Consider the following 23,080-nt stretch of genomic DNA (forward strand, 5'->3'; position numbering starts at 1 on the left):
GGGGCTCCAAACCAGCACCCCTGAACTTTAGGGAAGTTGGATCCAAATTCTGATCTTGAACTTTTGGGGAAGGATAGGACATAAGAAATCAAAATTGTTGAATTGCTTGGATTCATGTGAAAACTGATTCCAGTTTTAGCGATGTGATGACTCCTCTTTAAAACAACTTCCAGTCAGAAAAATAAGAAAAATCTCAAGGAGAGCGCAGTCTACAGTTGTCTACTTCTTTCACTTAAGCTGTGTCTACACTGCGCACCTTACAATGACATGGCTGTGCTGCTGCAGCTGCGCCGTTGTAAGGTGCACTGTGTAGACGTTCTTTATCACCAGGTGAGAGCTCTCCCGGCAACAAAATAAAACCACCTCCAACGAGGGGCGGTCACTTCATCCCCAGGAGTGCGAACCGGCAAAGTGCTGTCCACACCAGCACTTTTCATTGTTAAAACATTTGTCCTTCAGGCATGTGGTTTTTTCACACCCCTGAGTGACCAAAGTTTTAACGATGAAAATGACAGTGTAGACGAAGCCTTAGTCAACGTTTTCAGAATTTATTGTCACCTTCTCACCAGCCAATAATCATTTTCCTGTTCTGAAGCCTTCGTTTTAGCTGAATGTGTCCAATCTTTTGTATGCAGTGTTGTAACTGTGTCAGCCTCAGGCTATTTGAGGGACAAGGTGGGTGATATCTTTTATTGGACCAACTTCTGTTGGTGTGAGACACAATCTTTTGAGTTTACACAGAGCTCTTCTTCAGGTTTCCATTCCTTATGCTAGGTGGAAATCTTGGGCTTGATTCACGACTTTCTTGCTAGTGTAAAACTGGTGAATCTGGTTCGGGTATTGAACCTAAGAAGGCTGGTAGAACCAAGTTTTTGTTCTAGATTAGGTCTGAGTTTTTGTTAGGAAATCTGTTACTCGGCTTTGGTAATCAAGAAGAATATTTTAAAATTACCTCTACTAAATTCTGCTTATTTATCTAGTTCTGTGTCTAGATTAAAGACCAAACTGAAATTTGGGCAAACTATACAAGAGAAAAATTGGAGGGAGTAACAAGAAAGAGTCTAACATCTGAGTCTTGGAGAGTTAAAAATTAAAAGAATCAAAATTAGGTATATAACAGGAACAAGATTAAAATAATAAGGTTTGATTTAATATATGCCATGATATAGTAAGAGATAATCAGATCATCTGAAGTTCTGAATGCCTCTCATAAGGTGCTGTACCTTCAGTTCCCAATTCAGTAAGGGTTGTGCGAGCTTATTCTTCACTGAACCTGTTCAGCATCTCACAGGATTGTGCCCAACTTAAGACAATTCAGAATTTATGTGGTGCAGAGGTGAATTGAATTTAAAATGTGGGTTATAATTAGGACAATTAGGTGGTAACTTTACAGAGACAATATAAGGGGAGAGAGAGAGAAGGCTTAAAGAGAAGAGAGGGAGATGCCAAAAAGAACTTAGTCAGTGGCAGAAAGTGCTACTTGAAGAAAGCCGTTTCAAGCACTGGAAAATAAGACTGTCCAATATTTTTGGTCCTATTAGAGTACATCCAGAATACATAATATAGAAAATACATTTTCTATATTAGGACTTCAGGCCTCCCACCCACAGATTTGTAATGTAAAACTGCTAAAGAGCTCCCTTTTGACATCTGTCGTCTTCAGAATCTTTTCTTCTTCTTCGAATAGTGTCCCTATGGGTGCTCCATTCTAGGCGTCTTTGCATCCCTGCTCCTCAGATTGGAGTTATGGTAGCAGTGTCCATTTGGCCTGCACATGCAGTCTCCCTGTCTCATACTCTGTTGCTGTATAGCACTGTGCATGCAAACTGCTCTCAGTTCCTTCTCAACTGCCTTTGGCTTGAGATGGAGTCTTAAGCAGAGCTCATTACAAAGATTTTTCTTAGTGTTTTTTCTTACTAGTTTTTCCTTAGTAGTAATAGTATTTCAGTTAGTGTTAATACTTTATTCTCTTTTCATTAAAAAAAAAATTATTTCGCTTACAGAATAGTTATCTCCTTAGCATAAATTAGATTTCCGTAGCTCTTCCAATTCAGGAAGTGAACCCCGAAAGGAGTATACCTGGCTCCCACGGGTTTAAACATTGCCTCTCCTGTTCGGAAGCCATTCCTGTCAGCAATGGCCATTCTTGCTGCATTCACTGCCTAAGAGAGGCACAAATGACTCACAAGTGCATGTTTTGTCTTAAATTAAAATCCAGAACCAAAGAGCTGTGAGCTGAAATTAAGACTGCTCATGATCGAAAGCTCACTCCAACCAGCCCCAGGGCCTGGGACCTCCCTGTTGAGACCATTGCCATCAATATTGTCTGATCAAAACTCTTCAGTGACTTCAAAGAGGAAATCCTTAGATTCCTCTCAGAAAGTCTCGAAAAAGCAGGCCACAAGTTCCCCAGGGAATTGGCCAAGAGAAAGAGGACCCTTTAGTCAATAACCTCACTACTGACTGACCCGTGACTAGGTACCTATGAGTTTGCAGGATCCTCCCGATACCACCGGTAAGCCCAAAGACTCTTAAGTGGGCAGGCTCGGGCAGAATGGTACCCTCAAGGGAAAGGAGCGGCAAAGAAAGACCCAGCTCCTCTAAAACGGTACCTCTGGAGTCTTGTAGACAATTGGTATCTACTATGCTGGCACTGCAAAAGGCTACAGCAACACCTGTTGGCCATTCCTCAGAATGCAGAGGGCCTGAAGTACTGACAGCTGTGTCCACTTCAACGGTGCCTACTCAGCTGGCCTCAACGATACTGATGGCTGTTCCAGTGCCACAGGAATTTCGGTTCCTCAAAGACTTGATAGTATTGGAGACAGATTCCTGAATCACCCTTAGTAGGCACCGACATAACTGCAGTATGGGTTATGCCCGGATGTCCATGACTGCTCCACCCCTGTCAAGTGACAAGGAAGAGGATGGGGATGAGCTATACTCAGTGTCTCTCCAGGGGTCTCCATTACAACACCAGGGAGCTAGCCAGGTAGAAACTCATGTGCCTTCAGTCTACCATCAGAGTAGAAGAGACCGACCTAGTTGGTATGGACACTACTGGATACTCCCATTTCTGCCCTTTCCACCAGCTCAGTGGCCAAATTGGGACCCATGGGTGGCATATGGACAACAATTTTTGAGGGCCTCTAGCTTACCTAAAGAGTTAAAGGAAGGTGATCTCCTGCAGCTTCAATAGTCAGACCTCCTGATCCTCAAGAGGAGACCTTTGAGGAACAGAAGGAGAGACTAGACAAGGAAGCCACTCCTGTGACCAACATTTTCTCATCTCCTGATAAGTCAGTTATGCCTCCCCCACCAACTGTGGCAGACAACTTCAAACAATTTTAGGATCTCTTTAAGAGGGTACCGGATTCTCTGCAAAACCCGCTTGAGAAAGTCAGTGTCAAAGCACAAACTGCTTGACATCCTACAGATGTCATCAGCAAAAATGGCACTCCTCATCAATGAGCGCTGCTTGATTTGGTGAAAACTGTATGGCAGACACCAGACACGATACCTACCCCCAACATGCAAAATGGCAGACAAAAAATATTATGTGTCCTCTAAAGTAGGGGGCTTTTTATTTTCTCATCCCCTAAATCACTAGTCGTTGACACTGTTAATGAACATGGCAGACAGTACTATGCTAAAACGACACCATACAATAAGGACTGAAAATGACTGGATTTATTTGGACGTAAATAATAATCTTCAATAAATATTCTACATTTTAGGATCGCTAATTATCAAGCCTTCATGGCAAAATAAAACCATACCAATTAATTGAAATTAAATACCTTTATTGAACACATCCCTTTGGATGAGAGAGAGGAATTCCAGGCTATCGTTGCTGAGGGTCAGCTCCTTGCGAGGACAGCAATGCAGGCTTCTCTGGTTGCTGTCGATAGAGTTGCACTTTCCAACTTCACAGCGGTTGTCATGAAGAGAACATCTTGGCGTCATCTCTGCGGCTTTCTAAAGAAGGTACACATCATGGTGGAGGACCTCCCTTTTGAGAGATCTAAATTGTTTGCAGAAAGAATGGAAGAATCACTCCACACATTGAAAGATTCTAGGGCTACATTATATTCTCTGGGTGTTTATACTCCTGCCCAGAAAAGAAGACTCAGTAAGTACCAGACGGCACAGAGATCCCGGCCTACTCACTTTCCTTCTCCCCAGAGACATTAGGATCCTCAAAGGAAGAGGCAGAGATTACAGAAACAGAGACCAACTGCTCCCCAGTTATTGACATTGCACCCTTTTACATCCAATTTTGATGTGTTGTTCGAGGCCTCAAGTTACCTCTCGCAGTCTCATTTGCTCAAACATCTCCACCAATTTGGTGACTGTCTTACTCCTTTTTATCAAAACTGGAAGCATTATAACCTCAGACAAGTGGATATTAGAGATTATCTCCAAGGGATATTCAATCCACTTCACCTTCCTCCCTGCCTCTCTTCAGGGACCTTTCTCACAAGCATTGTAACACGAAGAAATGTACCACCTCCTAAAACTAGGTGCCAGAGAACCTGTTTCCACCCAACACAGAGGGAAGGGTTTCTATTTCAAATACTTTCTGACACAGAAAAAGAACGGCAGTTAGAGACCCATTCTGGATTTAAGGGCACTCAACAGTTTCAATACAATACAATAAAATACAATACAGTATTTCAAGACAGTTACCTTGGCAGCAATAATCCCATCTCTGGACCAAGGGGACTGGTTCTCGGCCCTCAGCCTACAAGATGCTTACTTTCATAACACAAACCACCCACCATACAGAAGGTTCCTAAGAGTCACTCTGTGTCAAGATCATTTCCAATACAAAGTGCTCCCATTTGGTCTATCATCAGCACTTAGGGTATTCTTGAAAGTCCTTTCTGTGGTAGCAGCACATCCTCACAAACAAGGCATCATGATATTTCCATATCTAGATGATTGCTAGCTCAAAGTACATACATTAACCTACTCCTTGAGAGACACACGAAAAACTATAGATCTATTCCTACAACTAGGTCTATAACTAAATACCTAAAAGTCCACTGCAACAGCTGGAATTCATAGGAACCTGCTTAGATGCAATAGAGGTCAAAGCCTTTGTCCCATCACATTGTTCAACATCTTAGCCAGCTTAATCTTGACAGTTCAGGCCAATCTGCGGATTTCAGCCAGAACCTGTCTGCAACTACTGGGGCATATGGCAGGTGGGCACCTTTGTAATAAAGCATACAAGACTACACATGCATTGTCTTCAAGGGTGGCTCAAAATGGTATATATCCCGAGAAGACACAATTTAAACAAACTTCTGTCAGTTTCCTCAAGAGTCAAAAACTCACTCAACTGGTGGGCAGATCCTCACAAGCTATGTACGGGAGTCCCCTTCACTCAGTCAACCCTGTTGTTGATGATGGATGGCATCCCTAATGGGATGGGGAGCCCACTTGGACACCGACACCTACACCATTCAGGGCAAATGGTCCCCTCTCGAATCCACACTACGTGTCAACTTACTAGAGCTCAGAGTAGTCAAGAATGCATGACACTCTTCCTACCAATGATCAAAGGCAAACGTAAAGATTATGACAGACAACATTGCATGCATGTTCTATATAAACTGCCAGGGAGGAGCAAGATCACATTCCCTATGTGCCAAGGCAGTGCAAATATGGAACTGATGCATTTGTTACCAGATCAGTATCTCAGCAACTTTATGTCCTGAGCATACAGAACACTATGGCGGATATTTTCAGCAGAAAAGTTTCCAAGATTACGAATGGGAAGTAGACAATACCATCCTTCACAACATATTCATACATTGGGGAACTCCAAAGATAGACCTGATCACCCCACCCAAGAACAAGAAATGCTCTCAATTCTGCTCCAGAGAATGCCTGGGTCACCATTCTCTTGGAGATGCTTTTCTCCCCAGATGGAACAGACATGTGTGATATGCATTTTCACCAATTCCACTAATATCAAAAGTGATATTAAAGATAAAGAAAGAAAAGGCCAGAGTTGTTGTTATAGTTCCAGTGTGGCCAAGACAGACTTGGTTTCCATACCTTTTTCAGCTGGCGGTCTGTCCACCATTTACTCTCCACCCTGTTCCTCTTCTTTCTCAAGATTTGGGCTAGATCCGTCACGCAAATCTGCAAGTTCTCCTGCTCAAAGCATGGCTCCTCAATAGTTCCAAAACTTAGAAATGAACTGTTCTGAGGATGTGAAGGAAGTACTGTTACATAGCAGAAAAATAATTACTTGTCACACATACAAGAAATAACTGTTTTTTTTTAAATGTGCTAATTGTGACATTTCATAGATACTTACAGAAATGTCATTCAACTTGCTCACAAAAACCCATTGTTTTTAAAAATGTGGTCAATAGCACCAAATCATTCTTCCTGCTTAAACCATAGAGCTCTTAAATTGTATTTACCAATTCTTTATCAGCTTGTCAATAAAATTCATTCAGATTTCACAGAATGGTAGGGTTAAATTCACTGAAGTTTGGAAACTGCTTTGAGATCCTTGGATAGAAGGTGATATATCAGTGCAAAATATTACTGTTTAAAAAATTGAGAATATGATTCCTCTCCAAATGCATTTTTATTTGATAATACATTATTACATTTAAAATTTCGTTGATATTCTCCTTTTTAAAAATTCAAGAATATTAGAAGCTCTCTGAGATACAATCTAGGACAACGTTTTCCATCAGCCAAACAAAAGACCAAGTTAGAATACTAAAATAACCTACGCAACAAAATGGTCTAATCTGTAGTTGAAAAGATATTTTGCTTTCTTTTCAAACAAGACATGCTTTTTATATCTTTAAATAGTTTTTGTGCATCTACTGGATATTAAATACAAGAAGTTACAATTATTATTATATATTATTTTGGGCATCCCAAAGTGTGTTAAGGATAGTACAGAAACAAGTAAAGACACATCCCCTGCCTTGAAGATCCTTTGAGCTAAATTCAGACATGACACTACAACTTAGGGTAATAAACTAAAGATAGGAAAGGGGAGAAGTAGGACGAGAGAGGTAATAGTAGGATTATGCAGTTGCTCAATTAAGGCATGTATAAAACTTTTGGTTTCACTGATTTGTGTTATTAAAAATGCTTTTGGAGAGGAATCCTATACTGTAGTTAAAAAAGCGAATGCAAATAAATGTCTCCATTCGTATAATAGTGAGTTCATAACACCTATCTGACGATGTGTATGAAAAACTTCTCTTACAGCGGTAAATATAGCTAGAGCTGCATTTTAGTAATGTTCTAGTTAATGAAGTTCTGTTTACCAATCCCAGCCCAGTATGGGCTGGATCCTACAAGGTGCTGAGTGTTCTGGCCTTGATCCAGCAGTGCCTTTTTGCACATTGTTAACATTAAGCACAAGTGTCACTGAAGTATAGTTAAGAAAATGCTTAAGTGCGCCACTGGATCAGGGCCAGTGTGCTTAGTACCTTGCAGAATAGAACCCTATTTATCAGTGATGGTAATACATATTTTGAAAATATGATTTCCTACTAAACTAAACTTTCATTGTTCTATCTTAATAACACTATAATTATGATCAGTGTATGCTCCCCACCCTCCACAGTTTTTAGAAGCTAAGGGTTTAGTAGTCAAAGGTCTGATGATCATGGAACCAGTAGCTTTGTGTTAGTATAATTTCTAGAAGGAGAGTCATGTAGGAACAGAGCACAAATTCATAGTTGTGTGTTAGGGAAATGTTCTTGTTTGACAAACAGGACCAATGAAGCACTGGTGTTTTCAGTTCAGATGCTTTAATTTGGAATGTTAAAACAGAGGATAATCTTCTCCCACAGGATCGAGGTGATGAATTCACTTACACTGGGAGTGGTGGTAGAGATCTTTCTGGTAATAAAAGGATTGGAGAACATTCATTTGATCAAACATTAACACACATGAACAGGTAAGTTTTTTGAAGTATAAATTAAATTAAGGTCTTTCAAAGAACAATACTGTTAGATTCCATTAATTTAAAACAAATTTTTGATATCTTCCTTTTATCTCATAAAACCCTTGTAAATGATGGTACCTCTGGCTATCCACTAGCATTTCATCCATGTCCTGTTATATTGATTTAAAACAGTAATTGTAGCTGAATAAAACACATTGCTATATTATAGGTTGAGCTGGTAGCTATGCCTTTGGTTAATGTTGCTTAACACTTTCCACTATAAGAGCCGGTTTTCAGTGGCATAACTTTGCGAAACTTTGAGTGTTCACGCTGAAATTTTCCATGCCAAGTGTCTGGCTAAGGCAGACTTAGTTATTTAGCTAAAATGGTTAACCATTTGCAAGAAATAAGTTAGGGGGAATATGTTTTACCCAGGTTAAAAAAAAATGTGATCTGTTTCACTGAAGTGCTAGTTCATCCATGTATTGGAGCAGTGCATGAAATTAGGGGTTGTCCTGATGTCAAGGATATTTCTTTTGCTGTCCCCGTGAAAATCTGCCTAATTTTTGTCAAGTTATAAGCCTCTGAAAAATTGCAGTTCAGACATGCGCAGTAAAGGCTTCGTAAAGTTTGGCAGCCATATTCTCTGAAGATTCTGCTTGCAGTGGGCATGTTTCATCATCGTCACAACTCCTAGATGCTGACCAGACTGCGCATGCATTATTCCCATAGGTCGACTGAGCATAGTGCAGTGCAGAGTTGCAAAGACCGAGTAGGACTTTCCCTGCAATCTTTCCTTCTGGCAGCACAGTTCCACTGTAATGCCAGGCATTAGAACTGAGAGATGGAGACTCCCATACTCTCAGTGCTCCACCTGCTGGTGCCCAAGCAGTGATGAAGAAGAGAAGGAACAGCCTAACTTGAATACAGAGGGATGTGAAAGAGGGCAACAAGAACTAAGGTGGGAGTGTTGAGAACATAGGGACAGAGACAGGCTTGGGTGACAGTGTTAGCAGAGTTTTGCACGGGCAGCCTTAATGCAGGCATTTCTTATTATTTGCATCCTTGACTTTGTAACCTTACTGTTCTTTTAATGTAGCTTTTTGTGCTTAATTGTTACATAGTTCCTGTAGATATAAAACACAGTTTTATCTCGAATGAGGATATAAGTAATCTGGATAAAAGGTAGTAGATACGTTTTATGATTTAGTGCATTAATGTTTTTGCAGTCTAGTGCTGGACCTCGGTCATGTCAGTGTTCAAAATTAATTTTTCGATCTTTGCTATAGCAGACATGGCATTCAGCCTTCTTATTACAGGAAGCCACTCAGTGAGTGGGCATGGATTGAAGCATTTCCCCACCTTTCAAGCATGAGTCTACTGCTGTCTTAAAGTGGTCTGTCAAAAAGAGCTGTGGTTGCTTTGTTTGTCACCTTTATTTCTAGTTATCAGATGATTTGGTTGCAAGACTAGTATAAATAACAGCACTTCAAAGATGCTATGTGATTGGGGGTTTTGTTGTACTCACAGAATTCCTTAGAATTCACAACCGTTCTCTACCTTGTTTACATAGGATTCCAGGCAACATGATAATGCTTTCCCCTAACCAGTAGAGGATAAAAAAGGAATTTCTGATGACATCATCTCTGATGGAGCGCATCAGTGCCCTGTCAGTTGATTTTCATTCGCAAGCAGCAGAACAGATCTGTTATAGCTCTCCTGAGCTATTTCATTAAATGCTTTCACTTGTTGTTTAACTGCACCTTTTCACATTAGCTTTTTCATATCTCCACCAAAACTCAATGTGAGGGATCTCTGTCATTTAAGCAGTACATGCAGAAACATTTATTTTGGCATTGAAGAAGAAAGAGAAGCCTACTGTGATTTTAACAAAAAACATTTCTGCTTTTTGATGATTCATCAGTTTTTCGACTGTACAGGAATGCATTTAAATGGTCAGCCTTTACCCCTGGACTCTTCACTAAAGCGATGATGATCCAGATATTTTCATAAAGAGGGAATTTCATCTATCTGTGTGTTGCTAGTCGGTGTTCATATAGGTAGATTTCTTTTAAGTATTCCGGGTTGCCAAACTGAAGTATTGCAATTTTTCACAGAACATGGCTGCATTTTTATTATGTGCAGAAGAAAGTCAAACAACGTATTACCAATTTTTGGGACAAGATTAGGCAGAGTTATTCAGGAAAGGTGATCAGTGTCCAATCCTGTACTTAGCCTGTATATGAATAAATGACATCTTATACCGACCTAAAGTCACTGAGAAACTTCATTTTGCATCTCCTCAAAAGCCATCTTCTGAATTTAATAAGGTAGTAGTTCACATGGGAAATTCCACCATATTCCTTTTCTGAGTGTTAACCTGACTCCTCTGGTGATTAAACATAAGGGACCAAATTTTCAGAACAAGAAGACTTATCTAATTTGCCTAATGCATGAATCTGAACAGCCACCGTTTGATCACAAACTTTCTGTAAGCACAGCAGTGCATGATTTTTTTGCACATAGACCTTAGTACTCTGTTTTAAAACTTGGCCTCAAGAATTTGATATAGTTCAGCTACAGTGGCTTGCAGTTATGACAGATAGTAGTCTTCATGGTTAGGGTCCACTTAGATGATGATAATAATGATAATAATTAATAATTAATGAACAGGCTGCTAATAGGTTACAAACTATTTAAAAAAAAAGATATTCCAAGTGAGTTGTGCTCTTCAACATTAACCTTATACTATGACAATTGATACAGTTTTGTCACAGTAAAATAATGCATAATTAATGGCACAGGCAAAGTAAAAAATATATAATTTCTCACTATGGTCACAGCAATGTTATGGACTCTGTTGCCATTCATTAACAGTTCATTAGTTTGCTTTGATCTAGTCCTCTTTGAAATGAGACTTCACCAAAGCAAACTAACAAAGTGTTAATGCATAGCCGCTGATCAAACCAAATAAATAAACTGTGAATGCGTGGCCAAGAAGTCCTGGGCAAACATCTATTAGTAAACTTTGTTAGAGTTCAGACAGTGATGAATTCTTTCCTGGAAAACTAGTTTATTTTCTATAGGTTCTCACTCTGAGATAATGAAAAATTTTCAAAGCATTATTCATTGGGTACATTTGCACAGAAAAAAAAAAATCCCATGGCAGCGAGTTGCAGAGCCTCGGTCAACTGACTTGGGTGGTACAGAGCTAAAAATAGCAGTACAGATATTCCCGCTTGGTCTGGAGCCTGAGCTCTGAAATCCAGTAGGTGGTTAGTAGCCTAATCTTAAAATTGTTATTGCTTACACAGTACCTATTCTTTGGCAGTTTCACAGGCAAAGTAAAGTAATGCTTTAGCTATTGAGATCTATTGGACAATTATTGCATACCTTTTCCAGATATGACTGTTTGGCTGGTTTTATATCTTCACACGTGTTTATTGGCTAAAATACTAATTCCTGTATACAGTTTACTTTTTCCCATACTTTTTATTTTTGTAAAGATGACACTTTAGAAAACCTGATAACCTGAAATGGTGTGGAAGGAAGAAGAGGGAGATATAAACTTTGCCTTAGCTGATGCTGATCATTTAGATTTTATCATTCCTGCCACATTTTTTGAGAAATAACTACTCTAAGATACGAATAATCAGCTTTTTGCATGCCGTCATGTTTTGCCTGTTAGCATCCCTAAGGTTTTCTACCTGAACACTTAAAACAATATTCCATGTGGTTCCATTTTTTTTCCCCTGTCATGCATGGCAGAGCTGTTACTGATACGGATGCTAGAAAACTCCTATTGTCACTTCTGGCCCCAGTCCACTTTCTTGGGGAGGACTTTACTAGAAATCTGGTTATCTATCCCTTTGCTAGTTGGTGAAAGCATAATCTGGCAAGGCAAATAAAGTGTGACCTAGTCACATTCATGCTGAGCATTATATTTTATGATGCATTATATTACATGAAGATTTTTTAATATGTTTTTAGGGCACTGGCCCTAAACTGTGATGCTCCATTGGATGATAAAAATGGAGCAGAGTCTAAGAATTGGAGAGCTGGTAAGCCAGTTCGAGTGGTGCGCAGTTCTAAAGGACGAAGGATCAGCAAATATGCCCCTGAGGAAGGCAATAGATATGATGGCATTTATAAGGTACACAGTCTTCTGCTACCTACTTTATTGCATTTTAAGAGGAAAATGCTGTTTAGATTCTTAGTGTTTCATAGCCTTTATTATTACATTGGAAGAAAGTGATCATGGTGTCTTAGTAAAGATTATGTAGCTTAGCTTATTCTGTATTGAAGACCATTTGAAATGAAAGTATTCAAAGCAACAGTAACAGAACATAGTCCATAACAAGGATATATCAATCTGAGTAGATAAGCTGTCTTTACAAACATGGACAGAACCAAACTGATCCCTGGGAATCCATTCATTTTAACCCCACGCCTCCCAAAAAAAATTTTCACACACTTCTTAAAATCCTAGCATCTACCATAAGGATGTATATCACTGAACATACTGTTCTACATTTATTGAAATAGCCATTTGACAGTGGAGGGAAGAGAAGATTTAAAACTGTAGTGTATATAATATGATTCAAGTCTGCTTTGTTCTCCTTGATCTATATACAGTATGACTATTTATGTGTATTTGATGGTTTATGGTAAAATAATGAAAATCCAGTGAAGTGAGAACATTCAACTTCTGGCAGGATTTGCTTGAATTTGATTTGGGGACCTAGTATGACACAATTTTATAAGCTGTTGGAGAAAATGCATAAACTGGAACTGTTGTGATTTAGGTGGTGAAATATTGGCCAGAAATTGGAAAATGTGGATTCTTAGTTTGGCGTTATCTTCTGAGAAGAGATGACGTTGAACCTGCGCCTTGGACCTCAGAAGGAATAGAACGGTCAAAGAAATTGGGTCTGAATGTACAGGTTAGAATCTAAATTCACAAACTTGTTTCAATGTTTTAATCAAATAAGTTGAGTCTAACTTAAATTCTAATTGTAAAAAAGTCAGTTAAATTCTATCCCCATTCTTCACATACTCATTGTGGTAGGGCCTAAGATCACAAAATATTTAAGATTTCCAGCAGTTTAGAAAACATTGCAATATTTAGGCAAAGCAGGATGAATTATGGCTGGAGCTTTGGGCCTGAATTACCTTGCTTTTATGTGTTTGTCACTCTTTGAGAGCCCAATAGGACAACTATTACTCACTTTGAATAGTACTCCTATGAGTTGTTTCATGGTTACTAAATGGAGCTGTAAATGTATCTTCCCTGATAACTTTGAAAAAATATGTACCTGTGTCTGTTATTTTTCCCAACTTTGTACCCAGTGACTGTGGAGCTCCCACAGAGAGGCCAATCTCTCAGCATTGCAGAACCTCTGAGCAACTGGAAACTCATTTCACATGAGTTCCCGCCCCCCCCCCCCCCGCCACCCACCCCCGAGTAGCTTTGCCAACTCCCTGTTCTGGAGCTGGGAAGATTCAAGGCAGTATTGCCTTTCTCAACAGGCCAACCTTTTCCTTGGATGGATTACCTTGCCACAGAATCAGCATCTTCAGCTTTAAGTCTGTGGTTTGTGGAGTTTGGAAGGCCATGGATATCTTTCACTGGATTGGTTCCTTTTACATCAAGCTTCATCAGATCTTTATGACTGAATTACAATTCCCTAAAAATAGATGTTACACATGTAACTTCATTTTCTTGCTTATGTGAGTCCTTTGAAATTATTTCAATGTGTAGGTTTTGTGGTTGAAGTTTTCTTTGGAAATGGACATCCCCATATTCCAGCAGGTTTTGTTTTATCTTTAAAAAAAAAAATCTTTGTTTTTCTGTTTAGTATCCTGAAGGTTATCTGGAAGCCATGGCTAGTAAAGAGAAGAAAGATAAGGTTAAAAAGCAAACTGTGAAACAGGAGCCAACCAGACAGAGCAATGGAAACCAGAAAAGGTCAATTGATAATGGTATGTCGTCTTATTTTTTTGAGATTAGGTAGAGTTCTATCAAGTTGTATATATTTAAAGTCAATAATATGAAAACTGTTAAGAAAACAGGAAGTCATTTGGTATGAGAATGTGAAACAAGAAAAAATGTTAGTGAAGCAAGTATTCAACTAAATGTAAAGGAAAGGTTTGTTCTCATAGGATCCTGTTCAGTGCTGGGAAAGGGAAAAAGGATAAAACTGTACGAGAAAAGAAAATACTGTATAATTTTCTCTCTATTCCTAACACTTTTTCTATTTTTTCAGAAAGAAAAAATGAACAGTATTATGTGTAGCCTTGTGCTGCAGTCCAGAATAAAGCTGAACAATAGGAAGAATTTATTACAGTTTTTCACAAATAAGATTCCTGTTTATTGTGTTCCCTTCTTAACAGTTCAAACTAACACTCTGCTCTTATTGTGTCTGCTGATAATATTTTTCAGTAGGTATAGAGGAGCCTAAAAAGACACCCAAAACCATGAGAATGGGAGATGGAGGGAAAGGAGAGGCTTTCCAGCTAACCCAGCAACAGCAGTGGCTGATTAGAGAAGACTGTCTGAACCAGAAACTGTGGGATGAAGTGCTTGCTTCACTTAAGGAAGGACCAGTATGTTTGCAGCTTGCTTATATTATTCTGCATTTTTATGCCAGCGGGAATTTTAGCCTACGTAGATTGAGAGATTTTATTAACTCTCGTCTCATACTTGAAACACTAATGCTAATGAAAAAAAAGATTTATTTATGATTTTGCAAAAAAAAAAAAAAAAAAAAAAGCCCAAACAGTAGTAATACAGTTGCTATCTATGTCGTCTTTTACATTGTGAATATATGTTCTCTGGTGTGATGTGGGCATGAGAAATAAGACATAAAAAGAAAGATAATGCTTCTCAGTAATACTGTCTTTACTTAAAGTAATAGACAGGAAATTTAATTTTGTGCTCTAACTCAAGAAGGAGATGGTAGAGAAACGCTGGGAAGGCCAGATGTGGATAGTCATATCAAAAGGTTCAGATACCAAGTTAGTTTAAAAAGCACACACATTATCCTGAGAGATAAAAACATACACTACCGCACATAAAGTTAGTGTAAGGGCCCAATCCTGCAGCTGTTAGTTGGGGGCAAACCCTATTCACATGATTGGGGGCAGCCAGATCAGTCCCTAAGACGGCAAGGGTGTATGTAAAACACAGTGTACAGTATATGTACATAAAATGTTAAGGAAACAACAAGGGATAGTCCAAGGTGGAGGAGACAAAACCTCAATATAAAAATTCCAGAGACCGTATATTCCTTCAAAAGGATAAGCGCAATAAAACCTCCTCCCTGCCCAAAATATACTATATGTGAACATTAATTAATCGTCATGACACTCTGGGTGGTAGTTATTTTACCCAATTTACAGATGGAGAAATCAAAGCACAGAGAGTGTAAAGCTGAAGGTCAAAAATCAAGTCATGAAAAACTAAGAAATGTTATGCCTTCCCCATAACAACTTTCTGCCTCTCCAATTACAGATTCTTTAAATATTAAAAATACCAACATGCTTGGCTGTAATACTATATGAGTAGCTGGTGATAGTCCATGGATAAGTGAGTTTTATATCATCATCAATAGTAGTTTCTCCCCACCTTCTCATTCACCTTTGCCCTCTTCTCTTCCTCCCCCTTTCCTCCTCATAACTCTTCGCATCTTATTTTTTCCTTTTCCCCTCTCTACCTCTGCTTTTTCCCATCCCAGCCTCCCTTTTTCTTTCCATCTCACCTCCCTCTTCATATCTCTCCCTCTTTGCCTTCCTTATTATTCTCTGAGCTGCAGTCATCAGAGGATAACATGAGCACAACTGAGTAGATATGGCTGATGTAATGTCCAGTAAAGGACAATATTTAGGGGAATAGACACCCAAAGCAAATGTTTTGGTAGTAATTAGTTGATTATGTAAATCACTTTGAATGTGTAGATTGATGAAGAAATAGTAGCAGAAGTAGTAGTATCTATATTTATCTTAGAGAGAGAAAAAAACCCCTACTGTTTTAATAGAGTACACAAACACTTTGCAGGGCCATTGCTCCAACAGCCAGCTCTCAGCAACTATGTTAAATGCCTGCATCAGTATTTGGTACCAGTCAGTCCACAGTATCTATACTTGTCTTCTTCAGGAAATTCTAAACTCCTTACGATCGCCTGTAACTAGCTGGTCCTTCCAGACACACAGAGGGAACGGGGAGAACAAAAAACACTAGCAAAACTCTAAAGAAAAGGGACTTCAGAAAAATCCAAAGCAGGAAAATAGGATGCCTAAAAATGAACACCATAAAAATTCCATTTATTTGGGAAGTAGCAGGACCAATATACTTCTTATTAACAGGAATTCTCTGAAAGTAGAAGCACCTGTAGTTCCCTGTTCTTCCACTTAAGATACCTCTCCACTACACTGCTGCTAGACTAGTAGCTATAAAGGAGCGGAGATAAAGTTATGAGCCATTTTCTTGTGTTCCCTCCAAGGCATATGTATTAACTTTTTTTAAATGACCGGAGAGGTATAAATCCTAAAGTTATACATAACACAAGGGTATAGTGACATGTATGTGTAACAATAGAAAATACTAGCTTGTGGGAAATCCAGTTACTGGGAAGTAGTTTTCCTCTAGAGTCCTACCTATAATTTTGACACTACCTGATACTATATACATTTCCATACAGCTCCCACTAATGTTAATAGGAGTCAGCTAGATCGCTGCACTGCAAATGGACCATTTGACCATTAACGCATACTGATGTTCATTGTTTTCACTTGTACTATATATATGGTTCAGTTTGAATCAAACAATTCTGATATTTAAAAAATATTTTAAAGGTCTATATTTTGTGTAATCATAATTCCAGTTTTACTTTTATATGGAGTGAGGAGCTCTAGAGCAACTAAAATATCAGAGTTAGAATCTCCATAAGGCCTACTATGCTTCTAAAATACCCAGTACAAATTTCCCCTGCCCTGATGGGTTGCTTTGGGAAGACTGAGATGTAAGGATGAACGTTTACATTTGCAGAGTGATCTTTTCATTTGTTTTTGCAGCATAGAGCAGTAGTTCTCAAACTTTTGTACTGGTGGCCCCTTTCACATAGGAAGCCTCTGAGTGTGACCTCCCTTTATAAATTAAAAACACTTTTGTATACATTTAATACCATTATAAATGCTGGAGGCAAATCGGGATTTGGGGTGGAGACTGACAGCTTGCGATCCCCCATGTAATACCCTCACGACCCCCTGAAGGATCCTGACCCCCAATTTGAGAACCCCTGGCATAGAGGAAAGTGATTAAACTAGCCACAGTCCTTGTGTGAGTACAATAGCAGGTGCAGAGGTGACTTGCTCCAGGAAAGGGTTAGGTGCTTTGTTCCCCTCTGTGTAGAGAAGTAGAGATCACTTTTCTAGAATACTGCAATCTATGACAAAGGCAACTTCAGAAGGGAAGAATGATCACTTGATACAGGTACATAACTTCCCATGTTTTCTGACCCCTGCTGAGAATCCCTAGGTCTTACTGTTTTAACAAACATTAATGTGGAACTAGTACTTTTTCATAACCTTGTTTCTCTGGATTCTCAGGAGGACTTGGAGAAGCAGGAAATTTAGCATGGCCATGGACCAGCTTCCTGGCCACTCCCTCAGGTTGTATTTGTCATGGGTATGAAGGATTGAGGAAGACTGAACCCAACCAAATATCCAAAATCTCGAATTTAAAGCCAATTGAAAAAACAATGGTATAACAAGTTCAGTGTTTATTATTTATTATTAATGTGCTTAGCATTGTTCTTCCCTAAGAAGTCTACAATCTAAGAAGAAATGGTAAACAACAGTTGAGTCATGTAAACATGAGGTGAGCAGAATATAGAAATAGATAACACTGACACAAGTTGAGTGCATGGCTATATTAGAGACAATATTTCTGCAGGCATGGGAGCAATACCAGTGGGCTTTTTGGAAGAAATGTGCAATTCAGACTGTCTGATATGAAAAAAAGGAAGCTAGAATATAAACAAGCCAACTATGCTTACCTACAAAATCAAGCTGTCATGTAGTCATATTTGGAGAAGTGTAGTGTGTGTGGATTTTCCAACTCTTGGCACTTGTGCAAAATTATTAATCAGCACTAACTCGGAAACTCCTGGCCTGCTTAGAACCCACGGCTTAGGAAAAGAATAACATTTATGTAAAATATGGATTAACTTAGAAGCTGTCATGAGAAAGGGCTGGTCTTTATGCTTTTTCCAAAGACTTATGGGGCCCAATTCTATTCTCAGTTACTTTAGATTTACAAAAAGAAAAGGAGTACTTGTGGCACCTTAGAGACTAACCAATTTATTTGAGCATGAGCTTTCGTGAGCCACAGCTCACTTCATCAGATGCATACCGTGGAAACTGCAGCAGACTTTATATATACACAGAGAATATGAAACAATACCTCCTCCCACCCCACTGTCCTGCTGGTAATAGCTTATCTAAAGTAATCGTCAGGTTAGGCCATTTCCAGCACAAATCCAGGTTTTCTCACCCTCCACCCCCCCACACAAATTCACTCTCCTGCTGGTGATAGCCCATCCAAAGTGACAACTCTTTACACAATGTGCATGATAATGAAGTTAGGCCATTTCCTGCACAAATCCAGGTTCTCTCACTCCCTCACCCCCCTCCAAAAACCACCCCCATACACACACAAACTCACTCTCCTGCTGGTAATAGCTCATCCAAACTGACCACTCTCCAAGTTTAAATCCAAGTTAAACCAGAACATCTGTGGGGGGAGGGGGGGTAGGAAAAAACAAGAGGAAATAGGCTACCTTGCATAATGACTTAGCCACTCCCAGTCTCTATTTAAGCCTAAATTAATAGTATCCAATTTGCAAATGAATTCCGATTCAGCAGTTTCTCGCTGGAGTCTGGATTTGAAGTTTTTTTGTTTTAAGGTAGCGACCTTCATGTCTGTGATTGCGTGACCAGAGAGATTGAAGTGTTCTCCGACTGGTTTATGAATGTTATAATTCTTGACATCTGATTTGTGTCCATTTATTCTTTTACGTAGAGACTGTCCAGTTTGACCAATGTACATGGCAGAGGGGCATTGCTGGCACATGATGGCATGTGCCAGCAATGCCCCTCTGCCATGTACATTGGTCAAACTGGACAGTCTCTACGTAAAAGAATAAATGGACACAAATCAGATGTCAAGAATTATAACATTCATAAACCAGTCGGAGAACACTTCAATCTCTCTGGTCACGCAATCACAGACATGAAGGTCGCTATCTTAAAACAAAAAAACTTCAAATCCAGACTCCAGCGAGAAACTGCTGAATTGGAATTCATTTGCAAATTGGATACTATTAATTTAGGCTTAAATAGAGACTGGGAGTGGCTAAGTCATTATGCAAGGTAGCCTATTTCCTCTTGTTTTTTCCTACCCCCCGCCCCCCAGATGTTCTGGTTTAACTTGGATTTAAACTTGGAGAGTGGTCAGTTTGGATGAGCTGTTACCAGCAGGAGAGTGAGTCTGTGTGTGTATGGGGGTGGTTTTTGGAGGGGGGTGAGGGAGTGAGAGAACCTGGATTTGTGCAGGAAATGGCCTAACTTGATTATCATGCACATTGTGTAAAGAGTTGTCACTTTGGATGGGCTATCACCAGCAGGAGAGTGAATTTGTGTGGGGGGGTGGAGGGTGAGAAAACCTGGATTTGTGCTGGAAATGGCCTAACCTGACGATTACTTTAGATAAGCTATTACCAGCAGGACAGTGGGGTGGGAGGAGGTATTGTTTCATATTCTCTGTGTATATATAAAGTCTGCTGCAGTTTCCACGGTATGCATCTGATGAAGTGAGCTGTGGCTCACGAAAGCTCATGCTCAAATAAATTGGTTAGTCTCTAAGGTGCCACAAGTACTCCTTTTCTTTTTGCAAATACAGACTAACACGGCTGTTACTCTGAAACCTGTCTTTAGATTTACAGCTGTGTAAATGAAAGCAAAATTTGGCTCACCAGGTTTAAATTTGTACATATTTTAAGTAAGTGTGATTACTACAGTAGTTGGGCAAATGATTTGCCCCTGTTAAAAACTGCATTAGCTACAGTAATTTTAGACAATCCGCACAAGGGTATTATTCATTCTTATATGTTTGCTATGTTCATGGATGTGCCCTTAGTAGAATGTTCTCATCCCATTTTTTCTTTCCTTTGCCCTACACTAGAATTTTCTGAAGAAACTGGAACAATCCTTTATGTGTGTCTGCTGCCAGGAGCTGGTTTACCAGCCAGTGACAACAGAGTGCCTCCATAATGTCTGCAAAGTAAGTACAAACTCTGTCCTGCTCTGGGCTGAGTTTCTGGCACTGAGGCACCAGTCAACTGAGCCAGTCTATATTTTAGCAAGACAATAATTATACCAAGCATTCTGACCAAGGAATGCAACAAGTTTGCTCCCAATTTGGTGTGATTATGGTTTATTTTAATTGAGTAATCTGTATTTTCTTCCGTTTTTTTTTTTTTTTAAATAGAAATGCATTAGTTTTACTTTTTTTTTTTTTTTAAACAGATGTGTTAAACTTCACTTAGTGTCGCTCCATTGAAATCAATGGAATTAAGCTAGGGACTGACTTGGTCCAATAGCTAGACTTTGGCACAGTAACACAGAGCTCATTTCATCTATTTAGGAAAGACCACAGCATATCAAATTCTAGAACAAATTATTAGATAAAACAACGCAATACAATTTATATTGGTTCACTACCTGAGTAAATTGTGTCTTAACACTATTTGCTGGGCACCCATTGGGAAATTATATTAAATTTGCAGATTTCAGCGCCAGAAGGAACCATTGTGATAATCTAATCTGACCTCCTGTATAACACAGGCCATAGAATTTCCCCCAAATAATTCCTAGACTAATGCATATCTTTTAGAAAAAATCCAATCTTGATTAAAATTTTCTGGTGACAGAGAATCCACAATGACCCTTGGTATATTGTTCCAGTGGTTAATCACCTCAATGTTAAAAATGTACATCTTATTTCCAGTCTGAATTTGTCTAGCTTCAACTTCCAGACATTGGATCATGTTATATCTTTCTCTGGTAGATTGAAGAGCCCATTTATCAAGTAGGGGCTTATAGACTATAATCAAGTCAGCCCTTAACCTTCCCTTTGTTAAGCTAAGTTGCGCTGCTTGAGTCTATCGCCATAAGACTTCATATTTTCAAACTTGAAGACTTGGATACCAGACAGTTTATGGAATCCAATGTTTACTAGAATCAGTAAAGACTTTGCATATATATATATATATATATATATATATATATATACACACACACACATAGAAAGAGAGAGTGCATTTGTGTGTAGGGAGGCGTATACACCCACACACACACACTAAACTGTACATGTCACATCTGCTTCTGTTATCTCAGTTTTCTCTGTTTTATGCATTTTCTCTGCCAGTATGTTTTTACATGTTAGCTATATGGTCACAGTTCAAGGGATGTGCGTGCCTTAGAATAGCTCTGCCATTGTATTGGAGGAATATTGATTTATTAGTTCCGTAGAAGAACAACAATTTGGTTTAACTGTACTTGGATCATTATATCTTCCAAGTACAAAATCTACCCATAGAAGTTTAATTTTTAAGACTAGTGTTAGCACCTCATACAACACAAATCGCTCATTTATTAAAAAAAGAAAAGGAGTACTTGTGGCACCTTAGAGACTAACAAATTTATTTGAGCATAAGCTTTCGTGAGCTACAGCTCACTTCATCGGATGCATTCAGTGGAAAATACAGTGGTGAGATTTATATACACAGAGAACATGAAACAATGGGTGTTACCATACACACTGTAACGAGAGGGATCAGGTAAGGTGAGCTATTACCAGCAGGAGAGCAGGGGGGAAAAACCTTTTGTAGTGATAATCAAAGTGGGCCATTTCCAGCAGTTGACAAGAACGTCTGAGGAACAGTTGGGGGGAGGGGAATAAACATGGGGAAATAGTTTTACTTTGTGTAATGACTCATCCACTCCCAGTCTTTATTCAAGCCTAAGTTAATTGATTCCAGTTTTCAAATTAATTCCAATTCAGCAGTCTCTCATTGGAGTCTGTTTTTGAAGTTTTTTTTTGTTGAAGAATTGCCACTTTTAGGTCTGTGATCGAGTGACCAAAGAGATTGAAGTGTTCTCCGACTGATTTTTTGAATGTTTTATAATTCTTGACATCTGATTTGTGTCCTTTTATTCTTTTACGTAGAGACTTTCCAGTTTGGCCAATGTACATGGCAGAGGGGTATTGCTGGCACATGATGACATATTTCACATTGGTAGACCCACTAACCCTGGAATCTATCCTTGCAGCAAAGCCCGTTGCCAGCTGTGTCCACATATCTATTCAGGGGACACCATCATAGGACCTAATCACATCAGCCACACTATCAGAGGCTCATTCACCTGCACATCTACCAATGTGATATATGCCATCATGTGCCAGCAATGCCTCTCTGCCATGTACATTGGCCAGACTGGACAATTAGAGGGAACACTGGCCAGGACTATCATGATGGGGTGAATAAACAGAAGTAAGGGAGTGGAAAAAACAAGGGAAAGAGAGGAAGGGAATGAAGAATGCTGGATAGATGGTGAGGATCCAAGAGGGTAAGGATAATGAGGGTGGCAACAGAATGACCACGAGGGAAGAAAACAATGTTCAGAGTTCAAATTGTAAAGAATTGTCTGTTGTTATAACTGCTGCCCAGGAGCTGAGATTCTCCTTGCCCCTGCTGCTGCTCTTAGCTAAATCCAAGCTGTTCCCAGAGGCTCTGTTCCATGAGATTCTGCTCTGCCTTCTCCACCCACGTGCCTAGGGAAGGACAAAAAGGGGCACTTGGAGACCTGGGGACAACAGAGAAGGGAATGGAATATTTATTTGTAAATGTCTGATAAAGATTTTGTGGAATACCATGTATATGAATATTCTACACATCCCCCTTGAGGATTGGCTATTGGGATCTTTCATAAAGATGGAGTAGATGTGGATTGCATGTTTTTTGTTTTGTTTAGTGCTTACTCCATTAGACATTTGCCTTGGGTTCTTTTCTCTTATGTACA

The 23,080-nt window shown here is 39.3% G+C and overlaps 1 protein-coding gene across 4 annotated transcripts in view; it reads left to right on the forward strand.

The window, feature by feature from the left end:
* The window catches only part of UHRF2 (ubiquitin like with PHD and ring finger domains 2), a 178,420-nt gene that overhangs the window by 153,732 nt on the left and 1,608 nt on the right, over positions 1-23,080 (forward strand). For 3 of the 4 annotated variants that reach the window (XM_077817655.1, XM_077817654.1, XM_077817652.1), the window contains 6 exons: positions 7,845-7,951; positions 11,930-12,092; positions 12,745-12,882; positions 13,798-13,921; positions 14,382-14,545; positions 20,181-20,279. In XM_077817655.1, coding sequence (XP_077673781.1) covers positions 7,845-7,951; positions 11,930-12,092; positions 12,745-12,882; positions 13,798-13,921; positions 14,382-14,545; positions 20,181-20,279 — 795 coding nt within the window. The remainder of the gene's footprint in view (positions 1-7,844; positions 7,952-11,929; positions 12,093-12,744; positions 12,883-13,797; positions 13,922-14,381; positions 14,546-20,180; positions 20,280-23,080) is intronic. The other variant, XM_077817653.1, reaches the window with a different exon arrangement.

The sequence above is a fragment of the Eretmochelys imbricata genome, chromosome 5 (genome assembly GCF_965152235.1).
Source record: "Eretmochelys imbricata isolate rEreImb1 chromosome 5, rEreImb1.hap1, whole genome shotgun sequence".
NCBI lineage: Eukaryota > Metazoa > Chordata > Testudines > Cheloniidae > Eretmochelys > Eretmochelys imbricata.